This window comes from Myotis lucifugus, unplaced genomic scaffold, assembly GCF_000147115.1.
Source record: "Myotis lucifugus unplaced genomic scaffold, Myoluc2.0 scaffold_463, whole genome shotgun sequence".
Taxonomy (NCBI): Eukaryota; Metazoa; Chordata; class Mammalia; order Chiroptera; family Vespertilionidae; genus Myotis; species Myotis lucifugus.
Genome location: NW_005871511.1, coordinates 151,172 through 163,270, shown reverse-complemented (window position 1 = coordinate 163,270; position 12,099 = coordinate 151,172). Strand labels below are relative to the sequence as shown.

General features: G+C 37.3%; 1 protein-coding gene across 8 annotated transcripts in view; it reads left to right on the top strand.

The window, feature by feature from the left end:
- The window catches only part of PPP4R3A (protein phosphatase 4 regulatory subunit 3A), a 43,329-nt gene that overhangs the window by 13,950 nt on the left and 17,280 nt on the right, over positions 1 to 12,099 (top strand). For 5 of the 8 annotated variants that reach the window (XR_001345470.2, XR_002826352.1, XM_014445540.2 and 2 more), the window contains exons 4-9: positions 3,302 to 3,919; positions 6,346 to 6,423; positions 6,506 to 6,622; positions 8,130 to 8,285; positions 10,209 to 10,340; positions 10,442 to 10,544. Coding sequence is in view for 6 of the 8 variants with exons in the window: in XM_014445540.2 (XP_014301026.1) it covers positions 3,302 to 3,919; positions 6,346 to 6,423; positions 6,506 to 6,622; positions 8,130 to 8,285; positions 10,209 to 10,340; positions 10,442 to 10,544 (1,204 nt within the window). In the remaining 2 variants the exon portion in view is untranslated. Of the gene's footprint in view, positions 1 to 3,278; positions 3,920 to 6,345; positions 6,424 to 6,505; positions 6,623 to 8,129; positions 8,286 to 10,208; positions 10,341 to 10,441; positions 10,545 to 12,099 lie in introns of all 8 variants that reach the window. The other 3 variants (XM_014445541.2, XM_006103088.3, XM_023744420.1) reach the window with 2 other exon arrangements.

Genomic DNA, 12,099 nt, shown 5'->3' with positions numbered 1-12,099 from the left:
TTGTTTGTTTGTTTGTTAATGTTTTTATTGATTTTTAGATAGGATGGGAGTGGAAAAGAGATAGAAACATTAATGATGAAAGAATCATTGATCAAAGAATCATTGATCAGCTGTCTCCTGAATACTGGGGTTTGAGCTTGCAACTCCCCCTACTGGGGATCAAGCTCACAACCCGGGCATGTGCCCTGACTGGGAATTGAACCAGTGACCACGTAGTGCATGGGACGATGCTCAATTCACTGAGCTACACTGGCCTGGTAGAGCACGGCTTTTATAAGAACTTTAGGTCAGATTTTCTCTGTAAAGGGCGAAAACTAAGTATTTTAGACTTTCAGTTTAACAGCTATTCAAATATGCTGTTTTAGTGCGAAAATAGCCATAGATAACACTTAAATAAATGGGAGTGGTTCTCTTCATATAAAATTTTATTTACAGAAACAGGTGGTAGGCCAAGTTTGGCTATAGTTCGTCAACCCTTGCTTTGGGCAATTCTATTGCACCCTGAAATTTGAGAGCCACTGCCTTAATAGAAGCTACAGTGTCCTTGAGACACAGTTTTTCCTTAACTTACAGAATTTATCTCTGCTATGCATTCTACTCAGCTGTGTTTTTCAGAAATTAACCTACCTGTCAAGCTGTCGCTTCCTTCTAAGAGACTAACATCTAAATGCCTTCTTTGTTTTCTGTTCCATTACATTATTTTTATAGCATATTCCTCAAGGTTTTGTCTGTAAAGTTCTCTCAAAAAAGGTGAAATTAATGAGCTTGGGTATGCTAAAATTATTAGCACCCATTCAGACAAGTTTTGTTCTCCTTCACCTTTCTGAGTTGAGCAGTCACACTCTGGGCACAATCTTCTTCTATTAAGCCAATATTTAACTCAGACCTGCACTCAATCTGTTGCTCTCCTTTAATATAATTGTCTAGTTTTTACTGTACTTTTCCTTAGTCATCTTCATTTGGGGCACAGCTAATATAGTACTTGTATGCTTTCCTAGGAATCGCTGGCTATTTAATGTTCTTTTCTGACCTTCTCCAACTTTTACATAGTGTGTTCAGTATTTTGTTTCTCAGTCACTCTTTTATGATCCTGTTTATACTTTTCAATCATATTTCTGGATCCTGGCGTATACTAGGGAATTCATTATATTTTGCTCTCTCTGAGATCTTACATGATTCTCAAGACCTCACCATTTTTTGATCTAGAAACCATTTCTAGTATACTCTTTGATAGCAGTTATGTTTGGGCTCATCTCTTTTCCCTTTTTATATTTTTTATGGCCTTCACATTCTCATTATCTTCTTGTCCAGACTGACTTCTAAAATTTATACTTTCTCTTAATGAAAGCTCTTTGCTAGCTTATACCTTTTGTTTCCATTCTTCCGTTGTTTTTGTTTTGAAAGTAAGACTGAAACATATTTGTCAAATTTTACAATTCCATCTTAATTCCCTGAGCAGATCAGATTCCAAGAGTATCTTAAGTGCAGACCCTTTTCATTCATTACCTTCTTAAACGTTATATTTGCAAATTACCTCAAGATAGCATTTTCATTACAATAAAGGCTCTTGTTCCCTTTTTTTTTTTAAAATCAAATGCTACCTTTTTTTTTTTTTTTTTAAACCATGGCTTGAAAATTAGGAATCTAAAGTTATAATGAGAACTTATGTAATTAACAAATCCAGAGCTAAACTTGAGATCATGCCAGGTACAAGCTGTAAATGTGCCTAGCCTCCTGTGAGTGGTACTGCCCACTGGGTTAAGGTCAAGATGATATCACCTTACAGCATATTTCAAGACATATTCCAGGCCTTCTTCCCTTCCAATATTCGTCAACAATAGCTTTTTTAAAAAACATTTTTATTGATTTTTTTAAAAAAGAGAGGTATGGAGGGAGACAGACAGACATTGATTTGTTATTTCACTTATTTATGCATTTATTGGTTGCTTGTATGTATCTTGACTAGGGATCGAACCTGCAACCTTGATTTATCAGGATGACACTCTAACCAACTAAGCTACTTGACCAGGGCACTATCTCTTAACTATGCTTAGTTAGCAATTTAAGTTTCTTGGCCATTTCATGTAAGGCCTAATTTTTCCATGCTTTCACCATTCAATTTGGCCTATTGGGCAACTCTAGTGGCAGTTTGCCAAGAGAGCAAAATGGTTTTGTTTCAACATATGTCTTTGACCTTTTGTAAAAATACTCTTTTACCTTAAAATGTATTTAGCTGTGAAGACTTAAATTATCTTTTTATAATTAAAGCCCCTACACTGACATAAATTTGGGGTTTTATGACAAAATTTAGGACTTCTTCTGGAGGACCATGAAAGGTTTATGTATGTAGACAGGAAAACTCTTCTGTAGTTTGGTTACCTAACTTGTAGTAGATATTCTGGGGATAGCAGGTTGTGTGGTTCCATTTTTGTATGGGTACACTTGTTTCCCACTCAGTTTTCTTAATCATATTTTTGGACCTACCAACCAGTGTGTACAGCAAATCAGTGACCCACTTTGGTTCAAAGCCATTTTGTATATGCCCTTTGGCCCTTGATTTCTATAATTGACATTAAGTATTTTCTTTGTTGCTTACAGTTATATATATTGTCTATGGTTTCAGCATTATGATATTTGTTTGAATTTAACTCAAAGCTTAACTTTGAGGAGTTTGATGACTAGCCTGGAAGTACAGTGCTATGAATGTTCCTGAGACTTGCCCTGGTCTGTTGGAAAAGAGGGCCATGGATATAAGATGTGAGTGGATGTTTCAATATCAGGCCTCTACATTGAGGGTCTGAAGGTAGGGTCTACAGAGCACTCTGTTCACAGGTAGGTTAGCATATCCTAGAATGTTTCTGTTACTGGTAAACCTTGCACTTATGAGGAATCTCATTCCATATCTTAAAATGTAGAAATGTAACTTAGGAAAGTAGGCAGTTGGAGTCAAACTTGAAAATTATCATTACAGTTTTTTTAATGTTTTTATTGATTTTAGAGAGAGGAGGGGAGAGAGAGAGAAACGTTGATGAAAGAGAGATGTTGATCGGCTGCCTCCTGCACACACAGCCGCCCAACCCCCCCTCCCCCCCTCCCCTCAGGAATCAAGCTCACAACCCAGGCATGTGTCCTGACCGGGACTCGAACCGGTGACCTCCTGATTCATGGGTTGATACTCAACCAGTGGGCCACACTGACTGAGCTTATTATAGTTTTCTTAGAACATCTCTTGTATTTATGTAAGAATATCATTTTAATTTGCTTGATTATCTTGTCAGCTATCATAAATCTGATTTAATAGGTTCAAGGAAAGGACCCTTCAGTGGACATCACTCAGGACCTTGTAGATGAATCTGAAGAGGAGCGTTTTGATGATATGTCATCGCCAGGTTTAGAATTGCCATCTTGTGAATTAAGTCGTCTTGAGGAAATTGCAGAACTTGTGGCATCATCTTTACCTTCCCCCCTGCGTCGTGAAAAACTTGCACTAGCACTGGAAAATGAGGGTTATATTAAAAAGCTCTTAGAGCTTTTTCATGTATGTGAGGATTTGGAAAATATTGAAGGACTGCACCACTTGTATGAAATTATCAAAGGCATCTTCCTCTTGAATCGAACTGCTCTTTTCGAAGTTATGTTCTCTGAGGAATGTATAATGGATGTTATTGGATGCTTAGAATATGATCCTGCTTTATCACAACCACGAAAACACAGGGAGTTTCTAACAAAAACAGCCAAGTTTAAAGAAGTAATTCCCATATCAGATCCTGAGCTGAAACAAAAAATTCATCAGACATACAGAGTCCAGTATATACAAGATATGGTTCTACCTACCCCTTCAGTCTTTGAAGAAAATATGTTATCAACACTTCACTCCTTCATCTTTTTCAATAAGGTAGAGATTGTTGGTATGTTGCAGGTGAGTTTGATCATTTTTTTTCCTACTTAAAACAATACCCGTTGGATCAATAACATTTAAACTTTTAATTGTCTTCAGCAGAAATAATTTTGTGATCCTTTTAAATAACTAAGTTTTCTTTTAACAGTATGCCGAGTGTCAGGTCTGGTGTTTTAGGGTGCTTGTATCAGAATGGCATAGGCTGCAATTTTCTGGATTCTACACAAAATACGATTGAAAATCTCTGAGCTGGCCAGTAGTCTGCATTTGTTAACACTCCTGAAACCAAAAAACCTCTCAATATCATATCCCATAGCATGTGAATTAGTCTACTCTAACTGAAATAGAAGTCTGCATGGTGGAAAGGTTTGTGAGTTGCATACTTCCCGTTTTTTGTTTCTTTGATGCCCATGATATTATAAGAATAACAGATAGGTGATATGACTTGAAAGACATACTATAAAGCCTTACCTGAGATCTACAAACAAAATAATTATTTGAAACCTGAATTTGTTAAATAAAAAAAGGAGGCAAATAAATATCAGTAAAAGCTACTTGGCAGCACATGTTATAAATAAGGCAGCAAATTTAATTTTCACAAGTGTATCTTTTTAGACAATTGCTGTATTTCCAGTGTCTTTGGCCTTTGTCACCCTTTAAAAAAAGGGGCTTCAAATAGAAGTAATTTTACCAAAACCTACTTTTCTGGAACTAGTAGTAAATCCAGTTCATGTTGACTAATTTGACATGTTTTCCATTCATTTCAAACGGACACAAATAATATAGGCAATACAGTCCGGTAAGTATACTAGTAATCTTCTATACAGTGTATTATAATTGACAGTGGAGGAGGAAGAAGGCTTTTGGTACCAATTTCCATGTGTTCTTTGATATGAAACTAGTTTTTGCTAGCTTCCTAGTAGAGCCTGTGTTCTGGTCCAGTTTTGATTCCTTGTTTCCTTGGGTAGTTCTGAGTGCTATGGGTCTTTTTCTTTAGCTCCACATAGTTCTCATCTTGGTATGCAGTGATTTGTCACTTCTGTGTTTTCTTGGTCTTTATACCTGTAAAATGCCAGTTTTACTTATTAAGTAATAATTGCAGCTTGTGAGTGCTTCTTTGAAGAAGAGAATTTTACACATTTTTGACAAGGAGTGATGGAGGTATAATTTAAAGCAGGTTTTTACCCACCTTAAGTACATAATCATATCTCTTACCATTGACTACTCTACATAATGCTATTAAATGTTCTTATTCTTTCTACTTCTGTACCCCAAATGTAGCAGTTCAGAGAATCTTTTTTTAATTATTTGATTTCCTTTTGGTGGAACACATTATATCTTGGATACATCTTGAAATTGGATGCTATTTTAGGTATGGCCTATTTGTACATTTTAGAAAAAGTAAAGGCGGGAGTAACCAAACTACTTCAGTATCATAAAATGTTTCTTGAGCACCTAGAACAGGGAATATGGAGGTTATAATCTAGTGGGATATTATATGTGTACATACATATATATGTAGGTATGTATATATATATTTAGACTTAGGCATGTCTGTAGGGCTAAAGTAATGTTGAATTTACTTCTAGCCTGAGGTAGTATGGAATTAAAATAAAACAAAAATCTTTAAAATAGTGATGGAAAAAAATTAAATGGGCAATCAAGAAGGCTCTACTACTACCTATTGTGATTGGGCTTTGGGTAAATTTCTCAATCTCTCTCAATTATAAAATAAGGAGGCAAGATAATACCTGAGGTTCTTTCCAAGTTCTTACCCTATGAGAATGTATTTTGAATCCTTTTAAAAATTTAATGCATATTAAATTGTGTATATGGCTATCTTCAAATAATGTTTCTTTAAAAGCTCTGAATGTAGCTTTTTAAAAAATTGAGTCATTTCTGTGTCTTTAAACATCAAGGAAGCTTTATTTTCATTTTAATCTTTATTTGAGAGGTTGTAGAACCTTAATTTCTAAAGTTAAAATTACGAAACCTTATGAAAACCAGGGTCTATAAATATGACCCATACCTGCTTTTGTAAATAAAGTTTTATTTGAACACAGCACACTCATTCACATACTGTATGGCTGCGTACTATGACAACAGAGTTGAGTAGTTGTGACAGAGACCATCTGGCCTGTAACAACAGAGTTGAGTTGTTGTGGCAGAGACCATATGGCCTGAAAAGTAAAATATTTAAAATGTGGCCCTTAAATAGACTTAGGAAATAGAGTGCTGCCAAAATATAAAGAACAATCTTTCTGTATAAATCTCCAATTTATCCTTTAATAGTTTGGTTTTTCTTTATCTCTTAAAAAAAAATAGCATCACCAATACCTTCTTCCCTTTTTGCAGTTATTACAATTTGTATCTTTTGTTATAGCATCTTGAAATTTTTTATTATACTCTTACCATTAAGTAGCATAATTTATCCTTTGATTTCACAGGAAGATGAAAAATTTCTGACAGATTTGTTTGCACAACTAACAGATGAAGCAACAGATGAGGAAAAAAGACAGGAATTGGTAAGAACTTTGATATTATAGAGGACGCGAAACTAAAACAACTGATTTTTTTATATTCACTGATCCTTTTTCCTAATTTCAGGTTAACTTTTTAAAAGAATTTTGTGCGTTTTCCCAAACGCTACAACCTCAAAACAGAGATGCTTTTTTCAAGACTTTGTCAAACATGGGCATACTACCAGCTTTAGAAGTCATCCTTGTAAGTCTGTTTCTCCTTATATTTAATTACTACTATGTTTTTAATCCACAAAGGTAACATATGTAACATGCAAGTATTTAATTATAGCCAATATTTAATATTAGCTGTGTATTACTCAGTATCCTATATAATAAAAGCCTAATATGCACATTGTCCCCTCGGGTGGTCGTTTGACCACTCACTATGAAGTGCGCTAACCACCAGGGTGTGGCACGGAACATGGCTCTGACAGCAGGTTCTCAGGTGCTGGTTGCCCGTGAGGAGCCCACCCTGCACTCATGCGGCCTCTTCCGGGTGAGCCAGGCCGTAGCTGCCGGGACCACAGGGGCCGGTCAAGCTCCCCATGGGTTCGTGCAGGAGCTGGTCTGCAAGGCCAGACGGCTTCTGTGCAGCACCACTGGGTGGCCCAGAGGCCCACGCTGTGCCCTGGCTCACAGCATCCAGCTGCACTCACCGCATCTCCGCGTGGGGACTTGGGCACTGTGACTTAGGCCGAGGAGGGCGCGTGGGGACCCAGGTGCTGCCCAGGGCCCAGAGGTCAGCTGGGACCTGCCCTTCCACGACAGATGCTTGCGCTTTGGTCGCCGGCCATGCCTAGAGACTGCGGACCTCTAAAATTCCAGTGTTAGAGTTCTTACATAGTGCTGAAAGAATCCTTAAGAATTTTCCATCCTATATAATAAAACCCTAATATGCAAATCTACTGAACAGCGGAATGACCTGTTGCTGTGGTGCGCACTGACCATGAGCAGGCAGGCGCTCAATACAGGAGCTGCCCCCTGGTGGTCAGTGCACTCAGCCAGAAGCTGGGCTCACAGCTGGTGACACTGGGCAGCAGTGGCGGGAGGCTCTCTCACCTCCGCTGCAGCGCTAAGGACCTCTTGGCGGACATTCCCATGAGGGCTCCCGACTGCAAGGGCGCAGGCTGGGCTGAGGGACCCCCTCCCTTCCCAGTGCACGAATGCTGTGCACCAGGCCTCTAGTATCTATAATAACAAAAGGGTAATATGCTCATTAGACTGGACATCTTCCGGATGTCCTTCCTGTCGAAGCCAGGGCGGGAGGGAAGCCAGCCCGGGTCTTGGGTGCCCATGGGCAGCCGGAGGAGGGAAGCAGCCTGGGTCCAAGGTGCCTGCGGCGGCCAGAGGAAGAAAGGGTGCCTGCAGCGGCTGGAGGAGGGAAGCCTGGGTCCCGGGTGCTGGAGGAAAGACAGTGCTGGCAGCTGGGGGAAAAAAGGCCTACTCTTGCACGAATTTTTACTAGTTTTTAATAATAATGTGTTAACTTTGCAGCTTATTAGATGACATGTTAAAGTAGAAAAGTAAACAGGAATAAAAAAAGTATAACTTTATCCATGGAAAAGGGTTTTTACATGCAGCAGAATTTCCTTTACCTCTTTTTTTTATTGCAGTGTTTTCTTATAATTTGTTAGGTTTTGAATTTATGTAGCCATACAAAAGTTCCATGTTTTTATAATATAGGAGAAATAAGTTCTTTTTATCTGCAGGGCATGGATGATACACAGGTGCGAAGTGCTGCTACTGATATATTCTCATACTTGGTTGAATATAATCCATCCATGGTACGAGAGTTTGTCATGCAGGAGGCACAACAGAATGATGATGTAAGTAAGAAGTTAACAGAGCAAAAAATAACCAACAAGGTAAATATTATTTGCACTAACAGTAACTGTATTTATTTAAGATTTAAATAGTTGATGTTTGGGAAAAGTGTGGCCATAATATCAATTGGCTTATTCTTCCCCTAAATCGGCTACTGTCTCAGTTTTAAAGTGTGTCTTACAGCAGTTATTTGTTAATGCTCAACTTAAATTTCTTTTTAAATTTTTTAGATTATTTATTAATTCTGAGATTAACTTTCTGTAATGTTTAAATCGTTTATCAATAAATTGTTATTCTGTATGCGGAATTAATAACTTTCCTAGGAAAACATTGACTTTGCTAGGGATTGAGTCTCAGAATCATCAAGAATGAAGAAATGAAGCACAGTCCCTTGGAAAGTATTTAGGGGCCCTTACCTAACCATAAGGAACAAGCTGTTGTCTTGTTCATACATATACATATTTTAAGTAAGTGAGAGAATATATCCTGGTAATGGGAAGGGCACTCCCAGAGTAAATGGTGTATGGCATACGTGACAACCCTAAATATATGTGCTCTGTTCTGTTTTCAGATAAAGCAGTGATTCTGATTCTCCCCCACCCTTCTTTCCCCATAAAATCTTGAAAGTAATTTTTTACTTAATAATAAACTAAGATTTTCTGCCCTCAACTTTTTTTTTTTTAATATATTTTATTGATTTTAGAGAGGAAGGGAGAGAGAGATAAACATCAGTGATGAGAGAGAATCATTGATTGGTTGCCTCCTGCACGCCCCCTCCTGGGGATCAAGCCCGCAACCCAGGCATGTGCCCTTGGCCGGAATCGAACCTGGGACCCTTCAGTCCACAGGCCAACGCTCTATCCATTGAGCCAAACCAGCTAGGGCATGCCCTCAACTTCCTAAGGAGTGGGATGAGAGTAGGGCACATCGTCTTAGGCTGGAATTGTGTGGATCTTTTTCTCTTACCATAGTTTTACAAAAAGAGAAAATAAACTTTTACTTTTAAAAAGATCCTAATTGATGTGTTGTGATGTCAAAATGAAGTAGACTGTCTAGTAACTTCTATATTTAAGGTTGTTGTTTTTTAATTACCATTTTCTTTTATAAAATAGACCTATCTTGAAAGCCAAAATATCTGCATTAAAATAAAGGCTATTCTTATTGGTCCTGTAACCCACTAGTTGAAGATACATTAATATAGTTTACTCACATGCAGTAGGTCTCTTGATTCCTAGTCTTAATCATCATTTCCATATACTGTCTGCATTTTCTTTTTGTCTATCCTACCATTGCATATATAGGCAAGAGCAGGGATTTTCTCATTGAATCCTTCTCAATTTTTATTTACTCCTTGTGCCAGGAACACCAGTCATAGTGACATTTGGAGTCTATAGAATACATTTATTCTCCTGTGTTTTCCTTTAAATATTATAATCTTGTTTCCCCGATTTCAGACATTCAGGTACCAACTAATTTTTTTCTTAAAGTGGAAACTTTATATCGTTTCCATAAATGGAGTATAGATATAGATATCATTTGCCATGAATAGAAGGAATCCCATAAAAATGCAGTGAAAGTAGAACAATGTTATAAATTTTAGCTAAATATTCTTACTGTTAAAGCTATGAACCTAAGGCCCATTTGCCTTCTTCAGGAAGGATATTTTGTTATCAAAAGGTGTAAAGATTATTAGCACCAAATTGAAACTTTGTTTTTGCTTTAATCAGAGGGATTTACAGATACTAGAAAAGGAAAGAAACTTTAATTTTGGTAGTATTTAGTATAATGTGCCTGTGCCATATTTTAGGGAAACACTGCCATATACCTGTTAAGTCAGTCAATCATTTCATTTTGTTTGAGGTTAACAAGATTGCTAGAGCTAGCTATAATGCTGTAGTATGTCATAGTATTTGCTTTTTCCATTCCCCCATAGTAAGTGATCCTTATTGTATTTTTCTCACCAGGATATTTTGCTCATCAACCTCATTATAGAACATATGATTTGTGATACAGACCCTGAACTTGGAGGAGCAGTCCAACTTATGGGCCTGCTTCGAACTTTAGTTGACCCAGAGAACATGTTAGCTACTTCCAATGTAAGCCACGGGTGTTTTTCTGTTTATCATGCTAGTATAATGATTATTGCTGATAGTAACCAGTGCAGTTAAAGTTCATGGAAGTGTTTTTGGTTCCTTAGAAAACAGAAAAGACTGAATTTCTGGGTTTCTTCTACAAACACTGTATGCATGTCCTCACTGCTCCTTTACTGGCAAATACAACAGAAGACAAACCTAGCAAAGGTAAGATAATGCAGATTGGTAGTTCTTGAATTCTGAAACTCAATGGTGTTAACATAGAGGTCTAATGTATTTTCAGAAGAGGTGTTCAAAGTAAAATTTCTCTAAAGTGTTATAATCAGAGATCAAAGAAAATAAGAATTGCTTTCGGATTTTTAAATTTTATTTTAATGGGACGGCGCAGAGGGATTTATTGTTCCATTTATTTACCAGTATGCCCTCATGGGTTGATTTTTGTCCCCGATGAATCCGCAACCTTGATGTATTGTGACAATGCTCTAACCAACTCTAGCTTTCTGGCCAGGGCGCCTTCAGAATTTTAAAACAATTTTTTGTTGGCAGTATTTGGTTTTTTGTTGTTGTTTTTAATATATTTTATTGATTTTTTACAGAGAGGAAGGGAGAGAGATAGAGAGTTAGAAACATCGATGAGAGAGAACCATCGATCGATCAGCTGCCTTCTGCACATCTCCCACTGGGGATGTGCCCGCAACCCAGGTACATGCCCTTGACCGGAATCGAACCTGGGACCTTTCAGTCCGCAGGCCGACGCTCTATCCACTGAGCCAAACCGGTTTTGGCGGCAGTATTTGTTTTTAGTTTGCATTTATATAGGTGAAATAAATAGAAGTAGCTATGAGAAAATTCATTTTAAGTTATTTATACTCCAGATGTGTAGTAGAGCAAAGCTTGTACTCAATATTAAGCTGTTTATATTTGCATTGAGGATGAATCAAAACATGATTATTGATTACTTCTGCATTTTATTCCTTTTGCTTTTAGCTTGTCTGTTTAATTTAGAAAGTAGTTGTAGGGTCTTCATTGGGAAATTCCTTATTGAAGCTTTCAGAATAACTATATTATTTTGTCATATGAATTATCAGTATAGAATATTTTAACTTACAGCACCACTTAGAAAATAAATGTTAAATTTACATTTAATGACTTTGGAATCAAGTCTTGGAAACAAGATATACTCATTTCTCCTACCTACTTATTCCTGTTAGGTAAAGCTTGAGGCTTTTTTCCAGACCCACATGTTTTATTCATCAAACATTTATTGAGAACCCATTGCATGGAAGGCATGTGCTATAATCTTTAGGGGCTTAATGGGGGGATTGAAAAAAATTAGTAAAATACTTTCAGAGGCTTACTGCCTGGTGAGGAAGATACACCAATCATTGTAATTCAGTATGGATTCATTATGTATAATAAAGGAGGCACAGAACACACTTCATTCTTAGGAGTAGAGAGAATAATTCCACCAAAGACTAGATGTGTCTGGCAGAACCTCTGCTATGCTGAGGGATGTGTTAAGACGTGGTAGAGCATTCTTACACTTGGAATATAGCAGATGTAGTACATTTGTATCCCATCTCTGCTTTACTAACTTTTCAGGCGTGGGTCTTGTAAAACTAATTCCTCATAGAGTTATTTAGATGAAGCAAAAATGTAAAGCATCATTCTTAGTACATGGTAGGCATTCAGTGAATGTTAGTTTCCTTTTCCTTAACTTTAAAATACTTAGGTTAATAGAAGGAATTTTACTTGATTTGAA